Genomic DNA, 21648 nt, shown 5'->3' on the forward strand with positions numbered 1-21648 from the left:
AAGAAAAAGTATGATTGGACATTTATAAGCTACAATTTTTATGGTATACTCCAGAGGCTATCTGTGAGTTTTTAATTAATTAATTAATCATAGCTAAATCTACATTTAGATTTTTAAAAAGTATATAAACATTTTTAGTAACTCATTTATTTAATTTTAGGGGGAAATGCCTGCTTTGGTCATTGAGATTCTACTAGGAAGACTCAGACTTACTATAGAATCAGTTATTGTACTTTGTCTATGCAGCTATGACAAATAAACCAATAATTTTTCTTCTTATTGAACTAACAGCAGGTTCAAATCTCCTTGTCTGTCAAAACGTATATTAAAAAATCAGCTATTGTGCTGCTTGGTTGTCAAGCTATATTCCAAGACAGTGTAGGTAGGTAGGTAGATGCATTTATTTATATCTATATTTTCGTTTATGTATATAGTATGTATGATAAGTCACTAATCACTCGTCTAGAGGGAGGGTTAAAGCAGTGATCTTAGAGATACAAGAAAAGTATTTTTTTCATGAAGTATTTTATAATGGCTATACCAATAATGACAGATAAAATGCAGTATTTTGTTCTGTAATTATTGCTGTTTTAACCGTTCTGAACAGCAAGATGTCTTATATCATTATATCTTGTTTGGGCAATGGTCAGCCTATTTTTGTTTGTTTGTTTCTGATTAGGTTTTCTTGATTTGTAAAATAATCGTATTAGCTTTTTGAAAGGACTTTAGTGTTATGTTAGTAAGGTAAAATATTGATAGCTACCTTTGATGGTGACGGCATTGTGTCAAGCAGTATATGTCATTAACTCAGTTATTTCTTGCTTGTAACTCAGTGAGGTTGGTGTCACGTTTTACAGATAAAGAAATAGAGACTTAGAGGGGTAACCCAGAGTTACCTAGTTAGTAAGTTGGAGACAGAGCTTGCATAGAAATCCAGGTCTGTTTTAAGTATAATCCTTTGTTGCCTCTTATTTCATTGTTGGTAGTCTATAGAACTCTTTCTGAGGCCAAATGAAGACCCAAAGATTTGGAAATTCAATTCATTTCATGAGTAGAATGCTTTCTTTGTGCAGCTGTGAAACAGAAGCCAGCTCTTTGGTGAACTACTTGAGAAATTGTTTATACTTTATTTACTGTATGCAGTGAATTCTTTCCATTGTTAAACAGTAGAAAAGCAGATCATACATTTATTTTAACGTTTCCAAATATGTGTTTGAAACAGATTTGGCAACTGATCGGAAGCTCTTTCGTCTTGTTTCCAATGACTCCTTCATCTCCATTCAGCCTTCCTTATCCTCTTGTGGACAGGACTTACCAAGAGACGTCAGTGACAAAGTGAGCCTGCCAAGTCATAGCCACCACCACCATGTTGATCAGTCTCTGTCCAGTGCCTGTGACACAGAAGTAGCTTCTCTTGTACCTTTACACTCACACTCTTATAGAAAAGACCACCGGCCGCGAGGTGTACCACGGACTTCTAGCTCTGCTGTGGCTTTTCCAGACACTTCACTGAATGATTTTCCCCTTTATCAGCAAAGACGTGGGTTAGATCCAGTTAGTGAGTTAGAATCTTCCAAGCCTCTTTCTGGATCCAAAGAATCCTTGGTGGAAAATTCTGGTTTATCTGGGGAAGTTCAGCTGGCTGGTGACTTGAAAATCAATACTTCTCAGCCACCCACAAAAAGTGGGAAGAGCAAACCTTTGAAAGCAGACAAAAGCATGGACAGCTTGAGGAGCCTGAGCACACGGAGTAGTGGGTCAACAGAGAGCTACTGCAGTGGAACAGACCGGGACACTAACAGTACTGTCAGCAGCTATAAAAGCGAGCATACCAGCTCAACTCACATAGAGAGCATTTTGTCAGAGCATGAGGAATCTCCTAAAGCAGGAACAAAAAGTGGGAGGAAAAAAGAGTGCTGTGCAGGCCCAGAGGAAAAGAGTAGCTGTGCTGGTGTCAAAAGGACTAGCAGTGAAAAGATTGCTGTGGAAGCGAGTACCAACAGTGGGGTTCACGAGGCCAAGGACTCTGCCCCCTCTGATGAGATGCACAACCAGAGAGGTCTCAGCACCTCTGCATCTGAAGAAGCCAATAAAAATCCCCATGCAAATGAATTTACTTCCCAAGGGGACAGACCACCTGGGAACACTGCAGAAAACAAAGAAGAGCAGAGTGATAAGTCAGCTGTTTCTGTGGATTCCAAAGTGTGTAAAGATGTTGGTGGAAAGCAAAAGGAAGGGGATGTTCGACCGAAATCTTCTAGTGTAATCCATCGGACAGCTTCTGCCCACAAGTCGGGCAGGAGACGGACAGGAAAAAAACGGGCTAGCAGTTTTGATTCAAGTCGGCATAGGGACTATGTTTGCTTTCGAGGTGTTTCTGGTACCAAGCCACACAGTGCTATATTTTGTCATGACGAGGACTCTAGTGATCAAAGTGACTTGAGTAGAGCATCAAGTGTTCAGTCTGCTCACCAGTTCAGCAGTGATAGCTCGTCTAGCACCACTTCTCATTCCTGTCAGTCTCCTGAAGGCAGATACAGTGCCCTAAAGACCAAACACACTCATAAAGAAAGGGGCACAGACTCTGAACACACACACAAAGCTCATTTGGGTCCTGAAGGAACCGGCAAAAAGCGTGCAACACGACGGACTTCTAGCACAAATAGTGCCAAGACTCGTGCCCGAGTGTTGAGCCTGGACAGTGGCACAGTAGCATGTTTGAATGACTCAAACAGGTTAATGGCACCTGAAAGCATAAAGCCCTTAACTACTTCAAAATCAGATCTTGAGGCCAAAGAGGGAGAGGTGCTAGATGAGCTATCTTTATTAGGACGGGCTTCCCAGTTAGAGACAGTCACTCGATCTAGGAATAGCTTGCCAAACCAGGTTGCATTTCCTGAAGGGGAAGAGCAAGATGCAGTCAGTGGAGGTAAGTAAACTGTAAGAAGAGATTTCTCTAAGAGTCACTACTTTTTCTTACTGTTAATTGGAGTAGTACTTACTAAAATATGCTTCTGTTTCCACTGTTATTAAAATAACCTTTCTTGAATGGAGAGGTAGATTAGAAAAGGTTGTGGTATGAACACCAAGAAAATATTTTTTTGGTTGCAATATTTGAATATGTTGACTTGTTCTTGATGGTGTCAAAAGCACCAGTTTCTAAGCCAGCTGCCACCTGTAAATGTTTTGCCGGAAATAACAAAAATTAGCCCCCTTCCTTTTTATAACAGTAGCAACAGTAAAATATATAATTATGTAAGGGCACCAAACCAGTTTTAGTCATCTCTTATACAGTATATGACACTGAACTTTCAGAATTAGATCACTCAGCCTGTTATATAAGAGTTTTCCAAATATTACTTTTACTCTGATTATGTACTTTGAAAATTATGGCTCTTTTTAAAAATCTGTGTCATTGGTTTTATTTCTTGCTTAAGTTTCAGGCATTACAAAAATATTTTTTTCTATAATTTCACGTTATTAACGTTTATTAAATCGAGATTTGTAGGTTATATTGACATTTGGTATCCATTAATTGATGTAAGATGCCCCCATAATAACAGTGATGGTGTTCTGGTTAAAGTAATAGTTTATTTCAGGTTTATGGAGAATTGTGCAAAATTGGATATTCTGTCAGTGTGTGTTGGCCTGTTTATTTCAGAGTTGTTATTTCTTGCTATTTTCTTCTGCCCAAGATCTTTTGTTTATTTGGTTCTGTTTATTATGGAATCTGCTTCAGAATCAGAAGAATCAGGTCTTTTGTTGTTAGTACCTTAGCTTTTTTAGCCTCTACCGCTATTCCCTTTATTTGTGCTTGTATCTTTAGTTTTAAAGTTTATAGTCTGTTTAATATAGTAATGTTCAGTCACTTATTAAAAGTTAAACTGGATTTTGTTTGTACATACATTCTGAAACATATGAATTTTTCTCTCAAAGATGTTAATTTCATCCAGAGTATTTTAAAAGTCTATATTGTGGTAAACATTTCCGTAGATTTTTTTGGGGGGTGAAGTTTTTAGCCAGCTTAATTTCTAATGGGAATGTAAAGAAATTATCTCATACCTAAAGAAGAATATAGTTTATCAAACCTAAATATTGAGAACTAATAATATCTGAAGTGGTTATAACCATTTAGTGACAATGGAGTAATTAAATTCCCTTGAGTCTTTGACCTGGATATAGTTCTCTTTTTTTGTAAACAATCTGAAATGCTTGTAGTGATTTCTCACACAAATCATATCAGATATGTTCACGGAATGCAAGAAACAATTAGATTTTAAAATATAGCTTAATTTTTAAAATTATCGAAATGAATTTTAAGTAAACATGCTATAATAGAAAAATATTGCTATTCTGAATATTGTTGAAATGTCAGTACTGCAAAAATATGTACAAAAGTATGTAGTAAATTCAGGCCTTTATATTTAATATGTCATTTCTTTTTCATGGGGAATGTGGAGTATTCTGTTTTTTAAGAAAAGTTACCTGAAAGGTGTTATTTGCCTCTTGGTCCTGTTAAGTTATAGTAGCCCTCATTTTTCCAGGCTCTAGATTTTGTTTTCTTTGTTTGTACTCTTTTTAAAAAATAACTCCATTAAATATTAAGAAACAAATAATGAAATAAAAATTTCCATCTACTTCACTGGAAGAAATGTAATAATCTGTGAGCTGTTTAAAACCTTTTTTTGTCTAAGGATTTTTGCCTAAGGATTTCAAAGACTACTTTTATTTGAGTTTCATTGGGTTTAAAATACAAACAAGAGCAAAACTAAAGCACTTAAATGTGTTGGAGGTTTTTTAATTGGTTTTTATCATAACTAAACATAGAGGTTTTGTTGGGAGTTTATTTGGGCTTTTTGGAAGTTTGGAGGTAGTGGAAGGGGATTTGTTTTGATTCTCATTATTTAAAAATTACACAGACACTCAAATACTGGTTAAAGATATTTGTTTATGTTAGCATTATTACTTGTTACAATTTAGAAGAAATGTCTGACAATGTAGAATAAATGTTTTTGGGCTGTCCTTTCTTACATACTGTACTACTGAGACCTGTCAACAAATCATGTTACTGCTTGGCCATTCATATACCTTTGCACAGATAGATTTTATCTTAAAGAATTTGAAGGTGTTGATAAGTTCTCCAACAGTTTCGTTTTGTTTTATTTTAAGGTAGGTGGTGGTGGTGTGGAGAGATGGAATTTAGGAAATATACTAAAGTACTAAAAGTACTCTAAAATAGGAGATAATCTAGTTTAGTGACATGAAGTCAAATACCTTTGTTAGTATGTGGGCTTCACTGTTGTGACTCTAGGAAAGCTACTTATAAACCTCAGCTTCCTCACCTGAAAATGAGATGATTATAGTATCTATCTCATAGGGTTGTTGTGAGGACTAAGGAGTTAATATAGGAAAATGCTTATAACAGTGCCTAGCACATGGTAAATGCTTACTAGTGCTGCTGTGACTATTCAAGGCCAGTTAGTTATGCTACACAATGTAGCCTGTTCTTTAACCCTATTAATTCAGTGGTATAAAATTAAAATAGAAGAAAATGATTGAATATAGAAATAAATTAGTGATATTCTAAGTCTGCCATTGTGAAACTGAATAATAGTAAAAATATAAATATCTGATTCCCCAGTTTCTTACATAATGCCAATAGGAAAAACATTTTTTATTAACATCAATTTAGTGACATAGATTTTAACCTCATTTTGGCAGTAGTATGTCATATAACTTACTTTTTTTTTTTTTTTTAAAGACTAGTCAAGTGCAGTAGTGAGAAGAGGGGAAAGAGTAGAACAAGTAGTTCGATCTGTAACTGACTGTGAATAATCAATTGAGATAACTCACTACCTTCGGACCAGCCATAACTTACCTTTTTTTGTCACATAACAAGAGTTTGTTTTCATAGGCCCTGTCATCATTAATCAAAGTCTTTGGTTAAAACTGGATTTCATCAATAATGGTTTGTGATTACTAAGACAGGAAATATGTTTTAAGGCCAGACTAAATCATTTTCTGTTGATCTCTTGTTTTATACTTAATTTTTCTTTTTAAATTATAAGGTATATTTTAAATTTATGACTAATATTTTAAGAAATGAAAACTATATACAGGCTATATGGTAGAAAAATGTACTGTGTTTTCTAGCTTGTATTGCTTTTAATAAAGTCCTTTTCTTTTGGGCCATTTAAACTTATTTCCTGTGTGATTCAATACTGTTATTATACTATATTTTGTGTATCACTTATTGGATTACAAAGAATAGCCCTAGTGGAGAGGTTTGTGTTTACTTATTATTCTTTGTGCTTTTTTCTGAATTGTTTAACCTGTATTTCTCTGTGAAACTTATTTTAAATGTAATGTTTGAGTCATTATTCTGTAAGCATGAAATAGGATCCTAATCTTGTGTTGGGAAACAAAGATAATCTTTAAAGAAACAATTATTTAAAGAAAAGTCAGATCTTTTCAATAAACAATTTATGAGGGTTTGTGCTGTACACATAAATTGAAGGTGTGCTATTTTGTATCCAAATATCATTGAGCATTAGATGGAAGATAAAGACCAGTAAACAGACAAGAAAATGCAAATTATAGCTTATGTACTTTACTAAATAGAAAGACTCTCAAGACTAATAAACTTAATTTTCTGATATCCCAGTCTACATGGAAAGTTAGAAGCAACAAATTAGTGGATGGGATGGGTACTTATAGAGGCTGAAGTTACGACGGCAGAAGAAATACACAGCTGACTCTAAAAGAGGAGCTGTAATAACTATACAAGCCAAAGTAGGAAACCCAGTGGTGTGTGGTTATTCAATGCAGGGGCAGACTATCTTTCTTATTTTAATAGTGTTCAAGGACATCATAATAGCATAACTTATGCTGTATTAAAGTATAATGCTGTACTCATTGTATATGTGGCTGACCTTGATTTATAAAGGAAAGATGTTCTTTATTGTGAAAAAAGCTTAGACATATAAAACCGCGTAGAAGAATGCTCATTAAATACAGCAAAATAGGTTTGGCAAAATTATCTTCCTTTACAACAATATCAAGAAAAGAGGTGTTTATTGGTGAAGCAAATAAATGTTTCCATATAGAATTCCCAAAACCAGCCCATGCATGATTTTGTTAAGTAGGAACATTACCGTGATTTTCTTTCTCTCAGTAGTGAAGTTCTGGGTAAGGAATCAAAAGGTTACATTTTCATACCACCTCTAATTACTGTCTGAATATTCTGGCAAGCCATCAAATCTGTGCCTCAATTTCCTCAATTGTAAAACAGGAATAATAACTGTCTAGGCCTGTCTCACAGTTAACTATCAGACTCTAGTGAGCTTGAACCTAATGAGTGTAGAAATGTGAAAATGCTTTATGTATTGTACGTTCATTATATAAACAAAGACAGTTATGTCTTTCATTGAAAGGATGTTTCCCCTCTCAAAAATGTTGCTTCAAATATATATGTACATCACAAATGAACCTTTATTAAGGGACTGTTCTGAAAGTAGATGCAAAATTGTATCTGAAGGGTTGATATCTTTCATCTCATTCACAAAGGATTAAAAAGGATAAGAAATCACCTATAAAAGTAAGTAATACTGAAGCTATATTTGTTTGGCTTCTGAGCTTGTAGAAAATATCAATAAGGATATGCAAATTCTCTTTAACTCAAAGCTCAGCTAATAATTTTTTTTTCTTTTCTTGAGACAGAATCTCACTCTGTTACCCAGGCTGGAGAGCAATGGCGTGATCTTGGCTCACTGCAGCCTCCACCTCCCAGGTTCAGGCGATTCTCCTGCCTCAGCCTCGCGAGTAGCTGGGACTACAGGTGCCTGTCACCACGCCCAGCTGATTTTTGTATTTTTTAGTAGATATGGGGTTCCACCATATTGGCAAGGCTGGGCTTGAACTCCTGACCTTGTGATCCGCCGACCTCAGCCTTCCAAAGTTCTGGGATTATTGGCGTGAGCCAGCGAGCCTGGCCATAGCTAATAATTTTGTTATTGTTTACTCCTGTTCCTTGGCTTGTCAAAAAGTAGGCCAGTCCTTTAAAATGTTTTCACAGATGGAAATTATTTTAATTCAGAATTGATGCTTAGAAATTGGGCAGTGTTCTTTGGCACTTAAATGACACTCTCACCAACAACATAAAAGTGTTCCTATTACTCCACATCCTCTCCAGCATCTGTCTGCAGATTTCTTAATGATCGCCATTCTGACTGGCGTGAGATGGTATCTCCATGTAGTTTTGATTTTCATTTCTCTAATGACCAGTGATGATGAGCATTTTTTCTTTATTTTTTATTTTTATTTTTCAAATTTATTTATTTTACTTTAGATGCATACTATATCTGGCATTTCTCCCCATGTTATCCTTCTCCACCCTCCCAATGAGCATTTTTTCATATGTTTGTTGGCCTCATATATGTCTTCTTTTAAAAAGTGTCTGTTCATATCCTTTGCCCACTTTTGAATGGGTTTGTTTGTTTTTTTTCTTGTAAATCTGTTTTAGTTCTTTGTAGATTTTGGATATAAGTCCTTTGTCAGATGGGTAGATTGCAAAAATTTTTTCCCATTCTGTTGGTTGGCGATTCACTCTAATGATTGTTTCTTTTGCTGTGCAGAAGCTCTGGAGTTTAATTAGATCCCATTTGTCTATTTTGGCTTTTGTTGCCAATGCTTTTGGTTTTTAGTCATGAAGGCCTTGCCTATGCCTATGTCCTGAATGGTTTTGCCTGGGTTTTCTTCTAAGGTTTTTATGGTGTTAGGTCTTATGTTTAAGTCTTAGATCCATCTGGAGTTAATTTTACTGTAAAGTGTCAGGAAGGGGTCCAGTTTCTGCTTTCTGCACATGGCTAGCCAGTTTTCCCAACACCATTTATTAAACAGGGAATCCTTTCCCCATTGCTTGTTTTATCAGGTTTGTCAAAGATCAGATGGTTGTAGATGTGTGGCATTGCCTCCGAGGCCTCTGTTCTGTTCCATTGGTCTATATCTCTGTTTTGGTACCAGTACCATGCTGTTTTGATTACTGTAGCCTTGTAGTATAGTTTGAAGTCAGATAGTGTGATGCCTCCAACTTTGTTCTTTTTGCTTAGAATTCACTTGGTTATGCAGGCTCTCTTTTGGTTCTATATGAAATTTAAGGTGGTTTTTCCCAGTTCTGTGAAGAAGGTCATTGGTAGCTTGATGGGGACAGCATTGAATCTATAAATTACTTTGGGCAGTAAGGCAATTTTCACAAAATTGATTCTTCCTAACCATGAGCATGGAATGTTTCTCCATCTGTTTGTGTCCTCTCTTATTTTGTTGAGCAGTGGTTTGTAGTTCTCCTTGAAGAGGTCATTACATTCTTTGTTAGTTGTATTCCTAGGTGTTTTATTCTCTTTGTAGCAGTTGTGAATGGCAGTTGATTCTTGATTTGGCTCTCTTTAAGTCTGTTATTGGTGTATAGGAATGCTTGTGATTTTTGCACATTGATTTTGTATCCTGATACTTTGCTGAAGATGCTTATCAGTTTAAGGAGATTTTGGGCTGAGACAATAGGGTCTTCTAAATATACAATCATGTCGTATGCAAATAGAGACAATTTGACTTCCTCCTTTCCTAATTGAATACCTTTTATTTCTTTTTCTTGCCTGATTGCTCTGGCTAGGACTTGCAATACTATATTGAATAGGAGTGGTGAGAGAGGGCGTCCTTGTCTTGTGTCAGATTTCAAAGGAAGTGCTTCCAGTTTTTGCTCATTCAGTATGATATTGGCTGTGGTTTATCATAAATAGCTTTTATTATTTTGAGATATGTTCCATTGATACCTAGTTTATTGAGAGTTTTTAGCATAAAGGGCTGTTGAATTTTGTCAAAGGCCTTCTCTGCATCTTATTCAGATAATCATGTGGTTTCTGTCTTTGGTTCTGTTTATGTGGTGAATTACGTTTACAGACTTGCGTATGTTGAACCAGCCTTGCATCCCCTGGATGAAGCCTACTTGATCGTGATGGATAAGCTTTTTGATGTGCTGTTGCAATCAGTTTGCCAGTATTTTATTGAAGATTGTTGCTTCTATGTTCATCATGGATATTGGCCTGAAGTTTTCTTTTCTTGTTGAGTCTCTGCGGGGTTTTGGTATCAGATGTTTTATGGATATTGGTCTCATGAAATGATTTGGGAAGGATTCCCTCTTTTTGGATTGTTTGGAATAGTTTCAGAAGGAGTGACACCAGCTACTCTTTGTCTGTCTGGTAGAATTCGGCTGTGACTCCATCTGGACCTGGGCTTTTTTTTGGTTGGTAAGCTATTAATTGCTGCCTCAACTTCAACCCTTGTTATTGGTCTATTCAGGGTTTCGACTTCTTCTTGGTTTAGGCTTGGGAGGGTGTAAGTGTCCAGGAATTTATCCATTTCTTCCAGGTTTACTGGTTTATGTGCATAGAGTTGTTCATTGTAATCTCTGATGGTGGTTTGTATTTCTGTGGAATCTGTGTTGATATCCCGTTTATCTTTTTTTATTGCATCTATTTGATTCTTCTCTCTTTTCTTTTTGATTAATCTGGCTAGTGGTCTATTTTGTTGATCTTTTCAAAAAACCAGCTCCTGGATTTATTGATTTTTTGAAGGTGTTTTTGTGTCTCTATCTCCTTCAGTTCTGCTCTGATCTTAGTTATTTCTTGTCTTCTGCTAGCTTTTGAATTTTTTTGATTTTGCTCCTCTAGCTCTTTCAATTTTGACGATAAGATGTCTATTTTAGATCTTTCCTTGCTTCTTATACAGGCTTTTATTGCTTTAAATTTTCCTCTAGACACTGCTTTAAATGTGTCCCAGAGATTCTGGTACATTGTATCTTTATTCTCGTTGGTTTTGAAGAACATCTTTATTCCTGCCTTCATTTCATTGTTTATCCAGTCAACATTCAAGAGCCAGTGGTTCAGTTTCCGTGAAGCTGTGTGGTTCTGAGTTAGTTTCTGAATTCTGAGTTCTAATTTGATTGCACTGTGGTCTGAGAGACTGTTTGTTATGATTCTGTTCTTTTGCATTTGCTGAGGAGTGATTTACTTCCAACTATGTGGTCAATTTTAGAGTAAGTGTGCTGTGGTTATATTCTGTGGATTTGGGGTGGAGAGTTCTGTAAATGTCTATGAGGTTTGCTTGGTCCAGATCTGAGTTCAAGTCCTGGATATCCTTTTTAATTTTCTGTCTTGTTGATCTGTCTAGTATTGACAGTGGAGTGTTAAAGTCTCCCACTATTATTGTGTGGGAGTCTAAGTCTCTTTGTAGGTCATTAAGAATTTGTCTCTTTTGATCTTTGTTGGTTTAAAGTCTATTTTTTCAGAGACTAGGATTGCAACTCCTGCTTTTTTTTGCTCTCAATTTGCTTGGTAGATCTTCCTCCATCCCTTTATTTTGAGCCTGTGTGTATACTTGCATGTGAGATGGGTTTCCTGGATACAGCACACCAGTGGATTTGGACTTTTTATCCAATTTGCCAGTCTGTGTCTTTTGATTGGGGCATTTAACCCATTTACATTTAAGGTTAATATTGTCATGTGTGAATTTGATCCTGCCATTTTGATGCTAGCTGTTTGTTTTGCCCATTAGTTGATGCAGTTTCTTCATTGTGTCAATGGCTCTTTACCATTTGGTACGGTTTTGGGTGGCTGGTACTGGTTGTTCCTTTCTGTGTTAGTGCTTCTTTCAGGAGCTCTTGTAAAGCAGACCTGGTGGTGATGAAATAACGGACTTTATTTCTCCTTCGCTTATGAAACTTAGTTTGGCTGGATATGAAATTCTAGGTTGAAAGTTCTTTTCTTTAAGGATGTTGAATATTGGCCCCCACTCTCTTCTGGCTTGTAGGGTTTCTGCTGAGAGATCAGCTGTGAGTCTGATGGTCTTCCGTTTGTGGGTAACCCGACCTTTCTCTATGGCTGCCCTTAGCCTTTTTTCCCTTCATTTCAACCCTGGTGAATCTGATGATTATGTGCCTTGTGGTTGCTTTTCTTGAGGAATATCTTTGTGGTGGTCTCTGTATTTCCTGGACTTGAAAATTGGCCTGCCTTGCTAGGTTGGGAAAATTCTCCTGGATAATATCCTGAAGAGTGTTTTCCAGCTTGGATTCATTCTCTCCGTCACATTTAGGTACACCTGTGAAATGTAGATTAGGTCTTTTCACATAATCCCATATTTCTTGGAGGCTTTGTTCATTTCTTCTCACTCTTTTTTCTCTAATCTTGCCTTCTCGTTTTATTTCATTGAGTTGATCTTCAATCTCTGATATCCCTTCTTCTGCTTGGGGGATTTGACTATTGAAACTTGTGTATGCTTCGCGAAGTTCTCGTGTTGTGTTTTTCAGCTCCATCAATTCATTTTTATTCCTCTCTAAGCTGTTTATTCTCATTAGCATTTTGTCAACCCTTTTTTCAAGCTTCTTTGTTTCTTTGCATTGGGTTAGAACATGATCTTTTATCTCAGAGAAGTTTATTACCCACCTTCTGAAGCCTGTTTCTGTCAATTCATTAGACTCATTCTCCATCCAGCCGTGTTCCCTTGATGGTGAGGAGTTGTGATCCCTTGGAGGAGAAGCATTCTGTTTTTGGGTGTTTTCATCCTTTTTGTGCTGGTTTCTTCCCATCTTTGTGGATTTATCTACCTGTGGTCTTTGTGGTTGGTGACTCTCAGATGGAGTCTCTGAGTGGGCATCTTTTTTGTTGCTGATGAAGTTATTTCTTTCTGTTTCTTAGTTTTCCTTCTAACAGTCAGGCCCCCTGCTGTAGGACAGCTGGAGGTCCACTCCAGACCCTGCTTGCCTGGGGATCACCTGCAGCAGCTGCAGAACAGTAAGGGTTGCTGCCAGTTTCTTCTGTTACCTTGTCCCAGAAGGATACCTGCCAGATGTCATCCTGAGCTGTCCTTTATGAGTGTCTCTTTGATTATACAGGGTTTGGGGAGTTGCTTGAGGAGACAGTCTGTCCCTTATAGGAGCTCAAGTGCTGAGCTGTGAGCTCCGTTGTTCTGTTCAGAGCCACTGGGCAGGTACGTTTATGTCTGTTGCAGCGGAACTCATAACCGTCTTTTTTTTCCCAGGTGCTCTGTCCCAGGAAGGTGGGGCTTTATTTATAAGTCCCTGTCATTCTGCTATCTTTTTTCAGAGATGCCCTGCCCAGTGAGGAGATAGCCTAGTCACAGTCTGCCAGCAGAGGCATTGCTGAGCTGCCGTGGGCTCTACCCAGCTGCTGTGTGAACTTCCTTGCAGTTTTGTTTATAGGGGTATAGTTAGAACTGCCTCGGTAATGACAGTCTGCCTCAGTAATGGTGGACTGCCTCGGTAATGACAGACGCCCTTCCGCCCACGGAGCTGGACCTTCGCAGGTCCAGCTATGCTTGCTATGAAACTCAATCCAGAGCATTTCAGATTGCTGGTCTTTGTGGGGGTGGGACCAGCTGAGCCAGATCACCTGGCTCCCCGTTTTTTCAGTTGAATGGGCGACTCTGTGTCCCAGGCATTCCAGTCGCCAGTTGAAACGGGGTCCGGATTTGTGTGAGTTTTTGTGCGGAGACCCACTGCGCCAGCTGAAACAGCAGCACTAGAGACTTGTGGCACTTTTCTGCCCGGGAATCTCCTGGTCTGTGGGCAGTAAAAATTTGTTTGGAAATGCGGTGGTCACTCACCCTCTCTGTTTTCTCTGGGAACTGCACTCCAGAGCTGTTCCTATTTGGCCATCTTAGTTCTCGATAAAATAGTTTTTATCTTGAACATTTCAGTGTATTTCAGAATGTTTGCAGATGTCTTTTATTTTACTGAGATTATATATATATATATTTACTTGTTTCATACTTTCATCATCTTTCTTAAGAATTATTTTCCCATTAGCATTTTTTCTGATCTTTTTGAAGTACTAAATGCATGTTTTTATTTTTGTGATCTTTCCAGATATATACCTTTTTTTCTCACGATAAACATTTCTCACTGAAAAGAACACTTGAGCAATTTCCTCTGTCTAAATTTTTATTAATTTAATTAAAATTGAGCTATTGCAAGATGCCAGTCTTAGCAATATATGACAGCTAGAAAGTAACTTATTACTTATGAATTATATCACAGATTAAGCAGGTATATGATTGACATCATTTTAAAGTAGCATCATTATCTGTGCATATTTATACTCACAACTTCCAATTTTTGAGATAGAATTTGGATAGCCATTCCTTAATACCTCATTAAATTTTCCTCTTTTCAGCATCCCAGCCATTCTAGAAGTATGTTGATGCCTTTAATGCTTTCTCTGCTTTCATTCACTGAGTAAAACCAGCTGATAGTCTGTAATTATAATACTACCATAAAAATATAAATAATTGCAGTAAAATAACTTAGCTTAGAACGTGTAGAATTTTCTTATCTCATTGTGGTAAATGGGAAGTAACTCCTGAGGTGGGAGGTGTTTATTATGGATTTTACTTTCTTTATCTTCAGGGATGGACCAGATCGCAGCTGTCTAAGATGTCAGAGGTTATTTTTGATTTATTCATGAATTGAACTTGGGCATTTAGTAAATGCTTAAACCTAAGTGAGTGATTGCATCAGAATAACAAAAATAAAAAGCTAAATTATCTGAAGGCTCCTGTTATTTTTATTTTTATTTATTTATTTTTGACATAGAATTTCATTCCTGTTGCCCAGGCTGGAGTACAGTGGCACAGTCTCGGCTCACTGCATCCTCTGTCTCCTGGGTTCAAGTGATTTCCTGCCTCAGCCTCCTGAGTAGTTGGGATTACAGATGCCTACCACCACGCCTGCTAATTTTTGTATTTTTAGTAGAAACAGGGTTTCGCCATATTGGCCAGGCTGGTCTTGAACTCCTGACCTCTAGTAATCCACCCACCTTGGCCTCTCAAAGTGCTGAGATTACAGGCATGAGCCACTGTGTCCGGCCTGAAGATTCTTCTTAAACTTACTATGATCGTGAAGTCAGTCTTTTTAACATAAATAAATGCTTAGAAAGTCAAGACTTGTAATTTTGAAAAAATACATTTAAAAATATACAACTCTCTGGATATATATCCTTAGAAGTTTTTTATATGTCTTGTCATTCACGGTTTTTGAATTGCTTGAGTGATTTTTCTGTTTTACCTACACATTCATAAAATTTGGTTGTACTAGAGTGCTAATTTTTCACTATCTACATTTTATGCTGTTACTGTTGAATTAGTTAATTTTATTCTTTTTTGCCAGAGATACTGGGTTTTAAGCAGTGTCAAAATGTCAACTCCAAAACCAGTTTTTAAAATATTTTCTCTTGCTTATAGCCATTACTGGAAATAGTGAAAAAAGAAAGAAAAATAAAATATTTTCTTCCTCTTCTCTGGTTCCATTGTTAAAAAATTAGATTTTTTTTTGTTACTATTTTTCTTCTGTAACGTTAAATTATTCAAGAAGAGCTATTTTTGTGTGTGTGTGTGTGTGTGTGTGTGTGTGTGTGAACATGTTTTATTAAGACTTTAGGTGAACAGTGAACACTTGGCTGATTCTCTACTACTTCCGCCCCACCTGAGTTCAGAAGTATGTACAGCATTAGCCCCATTCCAGAAAGTGACCAGAGCATGATAAAAGCACATTTGCTTGGCTCCCTCAGGCCTTCGTCCCTAGAACTCAAACATCCAGCCTGTCCCAAGGTCTTGATGAGTGAAAAGAATCATATTTCTTAGAGCTGCTTGACAGATGCATCTTCCTCATTATTTCACCCTCAACAGGTTTCCTCATCTCAATGTCCAATTCTCTCTTTTCCAATAAAACAACTTGTAGCAAAGTCAGGAATGAAGCGTAGTATTTCACTTAGAGATATCTCAAATACAGGCATACCTCAGAGATACTGTGTGTTTTGTTCCAGACCTCTCAGTGGTTCGGGCAGAAGTTTCTTCCGGAAGAGACACAAGTCATCCATTTTTCTAAGGTTATCATAGTGGACAATTAATTAAATTAAGCAAATCACAAATGTAGCAATCGCTTTCGTCATTTTTCCAACATGGTGAGCCTCATGGGATGTTCAATTGGCTGTGATAGGTCTATGGGAACTGTTGTTCATAAATTGAATGCTATTTTGGAAGTCTTGCCGGTCTGAGTCCAGTGTTCCCACCGAACCACTATGTTATAATACCAGTTCCACGTGGCCTGGGAGGCCTCAGGAAACTTCTAATCATGAGAGAAAAGGAAGAGGTACATCTTACACGGCAGCAGGCTGGAAAAAGCTATTTTTTTTTTTTCGAGACAAGTGTCGCTCTGTCGCCACGTGCCAGGCTGGAGTGCAGTGGTGTGATCTTGGCTCACTGCAACCTCTGCCTCCCAGGTTCAAGCAATTCTCCTGCCTCAGCCTCCTGAGTAGTTGGGACTACAGGCGCGCGCCACTGTGCCCAGCTAATTTTGTATTTTTTTAGTAGAGATGGGGTTTCACCATGTTGGCCAGGATGGTCTCGATCTCTTGACCTCGTGATCTGCCCGCCTTGGCCTTCCAAATTGCTGGGATTACAGGCGTGAGCCACCATGCCCAGCCAAGAACTTATTACAATTGGATTCTGGAAGCAAATTTTTATCAGATATGACTATAACATGTGACTCTGTATGCTTACAGTAAATTATAAGTTTTAAAGACACATTTTTCCTCCTTTGGCTGGAATAGAACTGGACTCCTACTTGACCCTATTCCAAATAGAGATGTTCGGTAAGTACCACGTTCCCAGGGGCATGGCTTAATCATATATACTGTGACCATAAATTATAGCATTTTTACTTGAATGTGTGCTACTGTTAAAGCAGTTGCCATAGTAAACATTTTGAAAATTTTTGTAACAATAGGTGTTTACCCCCAAATATTGTAAGAGACAACATAGACAGTGATCATAATTCCATTTAAACATTTTTCACTGGATGCCAAAACTTTCATCTTAATGTGTTTTCAAGACTGTTAAGAAAGTAAGTGATAAAATATGTAGCTATTTTGCAGATAACAAAATACAAATGGTGTATTACTAGCAAAAAAATCGTTTTCTGAAGAACCATTTTGACTAAAAATAGACACTGTAGTTTGTCTTTTCACCCTAGTACTGTGGAATAATTCGCTTTTACTTAAGATTAACACCATTAAGTCTTTAGTAGAAAGAAGATAGTAAAGAAAACTATCTCCTATTTCTGTTCCTATTTTCAATACTCAGTGATTACATACTGCTTTTTTCCAATTTTTTCTGAATAATTTTGGTATATTTTATGGATTGAATTATCTTCTGTAAATTACATCTTGGTAAATTCTACTCTGCTATTTTGGTTGAAACAGTATCTGCAACTAGAAAAAAATGTTTGAAAGTTTCTTGATGTAGTTGGTTTGACTTGTAAATTGAGCATAACAGTTTATTACAAATAGTGGTGTATAAATAATAGCATAATAATTTATAACTGTAGAATAGAAATATTTTTTTTTTTTATTTTATTTTTGAGATGGAGTCTTGCTCTATAGCTCAGGCTGGAGTACAGTGGCACGATCTTGACTAATTGCAACCTTTGCCTCCCAGGTCCCAGTTCAAGCAGTTCTCCTGCCTCAGCCTCCCTAGTAACTGGGATTACAGGCACACGCCACCATGCCCAGCTAATTTTTGTAATTTTAGTAGAGACAGGGTTTCACCTTGTTGGCCAGGCTGGTCTTGAACTCCTGACCTTGTGATCCACCTGCCTTCGCCTCCTGAAGTGTTGGAATTACAGGCGTGAGCCACCATGCCCGGCCAGAAATCTTAATATAATATTTCACAAAATGATTCTTGAATTGAGTTTTTAAATAGTGATTTAAATTCCATAACCTGAGGAATTTAAATTAAGGTTTATTGATGTCTAAAAACTGTTAAACCTTATTGATGTCTAAGAACTGTTAGCAGGTATACCAATTGCTCACCTAATTTTTTATTTCTTCCCTCAGTTGGCTTGTTTTCTTCTCTGCTTTATTTCATCCTTCATCCTTTGTTTGCCCTGCCCTAGTACATGTTTTCTCCTTTGTGGCAATGCTGATTGCATTTTCATTTCATGGAAGTCATGGTTGTCAGGAATTGGCAGAGTATGTAATATGCCTTGTAACTGTGATAACAAAAAGGCAACCTTATCTTTCTAGATAAGCACTGTTCAGTACGACTTTGATGATGGAAATTTTCTGTATCTGCACTGTTCAGTAATGGTAACCACTGGCTGCATGTAGCTACTGAGCACTTGAAGTATGATTCATGAATCTCAGGAACTGACTTTCTATTTAATTTATTTCTAGCTAATGGCTACCACACTGGACAACGGTTGTAGATGATCAGATTTAATTGCATTGTTTGTTCTCATAGGCCATATATAATTTTTGTATACATGGACTTTATCCTACATGTAAAGGAATTTAAAGGAAATTTCATGTTTAGAAAGAATGTTTCTCTACTAACTTATGTTTTTATTCATATTTAGCATCAAAATGCCCTTTCTCAAAAGCAAAATGATTCCCAAATTATTTAGATCACACTATTGTTTTGTCTTATATTCACATGGATGAAAATCATTTTACATTTTGCTTTAGAAACCCGAATCAGTCAATTGGTGTGGTTTTGTAAGATATATGTAGTTCTGTTAAGCCATTGTTGTGGTATTCTCATGTTGTATGCTTGGCTTTAGTTTGTACTTTATTGCTTCCAGATTAAGCTGTGAGTTGCTATACTTGCCATTTTGCCAATATTTGCTTCCTAAAGTCGAGAGGACCAGAGCCAGGGCATGGAGTTGAATAAAGTTTCATGGTAATGAAGTATCTTACAGTAAGATATGTTCATGCTGTGTTGAATTAACACACTGGTTTTGCAACTTTACAACCAGAGGTTTGATTTAATGCTGCCAAAATTATGGCATAGGGTACTGTGAGATAAACTTACTGCCTTACTCCTTGTCATCAACGGCGAAATGTACTATCTTTGCTGCTTTTACTGTACTCATGAATGTAAGAAAGTAATTCCCTATTCCCATTAGCGGAAACTAATAAATACTGTACTTTTAAGGTTGATTTAATTAATGGGGGAAGAGAGGAATATGGGACCAAAATAAATGAGACTTTCAGGAAAAGATTTAAAACAACAGTGATCTTAAAAAATAGGAAACTGAGGTTGAAGAGAAAATGGAGAGGCTAGACAATAGGTCAAAAACATTATTTTTAAAGAAAAAATTATCTTTAAATAAATGCCTGATACTTTTTGTGTATTGCCTGATATGATAGATTGACAGTATTCATATGAAAACAGTTTGGATTAATTAGACAAGTTCACTTTACCCGTGAGGGTGGGAAGTCAAGGGAAAGCCAGGCTCAGCTGCTATTTACATCTCTGACCTAGGCTCCTGTTTGACCTAAGTCTATCTTGATGCAGCAGCACAAGCCAGCGAGGAGGCAGTGTCATTTCGTCGTGAACGCAGCACATTTAGGCGCCAGGCAGTACGGCGCCGGCACAATGCAGGGAGTAACCCTACCCCTCCTACTTTGCTCATCGGATCACCCCTAAGGTACGGTATTTTCACTTCCACCAAGTTTAGCATGCATGTAACAGCCCTACTAATCTGTTCTGTCAGTTCCAAGAAAGCATTTGAAGAGCTTTGTTTTTCTTTTCCTTTCTTTTTCTTTCCTATACATTTAAGCTTTCCTATACTTTTCAGCTTTTTCTGCATGTGACCATGAACCTGTTGCATTATGCATGCTTTATGTTGCACTATTTAAACAGTGATCAGATTGGTTTAGTCAATTTTAAGTTGGAGAATCACTTGAGGACAGTTATAGGATGTATATAGTGGGCCTTAGTCAGCTTTCCTTTTTTCTTCTCCCACTCTAAATTAATAATAATAATGCAACATTTTCCCCAATATTTTGACAGTATTTAATATAATATGAAAAAATACAAACTGAATGGTGAGCTTGTTGAGGAATAACCGATAATTGACTTCACCTTGATAAGCCAGTTTGATTATTTTATTTCACTAAAATATTATATATTTTATTTTATATTGCCTAAAACTTGTGCCTTTTATAATCACCAGGATCTGGTAAATGACAGAACTAACATATATAACTTCTGTGAAGTGTGCTCAATTGGAGAGAGATATACATATTTATATGTATATCTTTATTTTTCAACCTCTGTAGTGTAGTAAACAAAAACATCATTACTTTTTCCAGTAGTCCTAAGAAAGCATCCATTCATAACTTTGTGGATAATTTTTCATTAAAATTGTAGTAACTGCTTTATTCTTAATTACATGAAATCTGATGAATCCATGCCCTGAATTAGAAATATAAAAATCCATCCAAAAGACTTGGACTTTATTTTAAGAATACAAAAATGGTTATAAATACCTTTTTTTTTTTTTTTTTTTTTGAGATACTCTGTTGCCTAGGCAGGAGTGCAGTTGTTTGATCTCAGCTCACTGTAACCTCTGCCTCCCAGGTTCATGTGATTCTATTAGCTCAGCCTCCTGAGTAGCTGGGATTACAGGTGCCTACCACCACGCCCGGCTAATTTTTGTATTTTTGTAGGGATGGGGTTTCACCATGTTGGCCAGGCTGGTCTTGAGCTCTTGACCTCAAGTGATCTGCCCGCCTTGGCCTCGCAAAGTGCTGGAATTACAGGCGTGAGCCACTGTGCTCTGCCTATAAAATGGATATAAATACTTTATATATGCTTACTTAAGCAGTGCATATATTATATGAAATACTTTTATTAGCCTCTGTGTCCCAGAGTACCATTTTACAAATTATTTTCTGGGTACATTTTAATTTTAAATTCAAAAGGAAGAGCATTTGATGAAATAACTGCTGTTGAGTGCTTGGTAGACTGGAAGAGATAAACTCCTCTTGTTAAAACCTTGTTCTTGAAACAAGCAAAATCTTTGTTTCTTTAAAATATTTTATTTCATACTCCCCTGAGATTTAAGACTTGCTTATTTTCCTAGATTTTACATTATAGTCAAGAACTTTGTCTATAACAAGGTACCCCTGGAATCTCTCTAAATGTGCTGTGATTCTAGGGGCTGCCCAATTCATGAATTGTTCATTGCTCAATTAAAACTCCTTTAAATTTTTTTTTTTTTTTTAAAGGCCAGGTGTGGTGGCTCACATCTGTAATTCCAACACTTTGGGAGGCTGATGGGCAGATTACCTAAGGTCAAGAGTTCAAGACCAGCCTGGTCAACATGGTGAAACCTCGACCCTACTAAGAATACAAAAAAAAGTGGCTGGGCATGGTGGCATGTGCCTGTAGTCCCAGTTACTTGAGGAGGCTTGGAGCTAGAGAATCGCTTGAACCCAGGAGGCAAAGGTTGCAGTGAGCCAAGATCGTGCCACTGCACTCCAGCCTGGGCGACAGAGGGAGACTTCATCTCAGAAAAAAAAAAAGAACTTTGTCTTTCATAGATCATGTTCCTTAACTAATTCTTCAATAAGACAAAATTCTATAAAAAGTATATGGATTAATTAAAACAATATTTAAAATATAAAAATGAGAAGACCATCAATTTAAAAGAAACACTTGTTCTAGAAACCTTTTCTAAGCCCTTTGCTCTTTGTGAGCCCTCTTGTTCTTTTTCCTTTCTACCTTGCCTTTTCCTGC

The 21648-nt window shown here is 37.0% G+C and overlaps 1 protein-coding gene across 5 annotated transcripts in view; it reads left to right on the forward strand.

The window, feature by feature from the left end:
• PCNX1 (pecanex 1) overlaps positions 1-21648 on the forward strand; it is a 208747-nt gene that overhangs the window by 62786 nt on the left and 124313 nt on the right. For 3 of the 5 annotated variants that reach the window (XM_021675042.2, XM_012438164.3, XM_012438163.3), the window contains 2 exons: positions 1223-2929; positions 19420-19552. In XM_021675042.2, coding sequence (XP_021530717.2) covers positions 1223-2929; positions 19420-19552 — 1840 coding nt within the window. The remainder of the gene's footprint in view (positions 1-1222; positions 2930-19419; positions 19553-21648) is intronic. The other 2 variants (XM_012438162.3, XM_021675043.2) reach the window with 2 other exon arrangements.

This window comes from Aotus nancymaae, unplaced genomic scaffold, assembly GCF_030222135.1.
Source record: "Aotus nancymaae isolate 86718 unplaced genomic scaffold, 86718_ANA_hifiasm-v0.15.2.pri h1tg000011l, whole genome shotgun sequence".
Classification (NCBI taxonomy): domain Eukaryota; kingdom Metazoa; phylum Chordata; class Mammalia; order Primates; family Aotidae; genus Aotus; species Aotus nancymaae.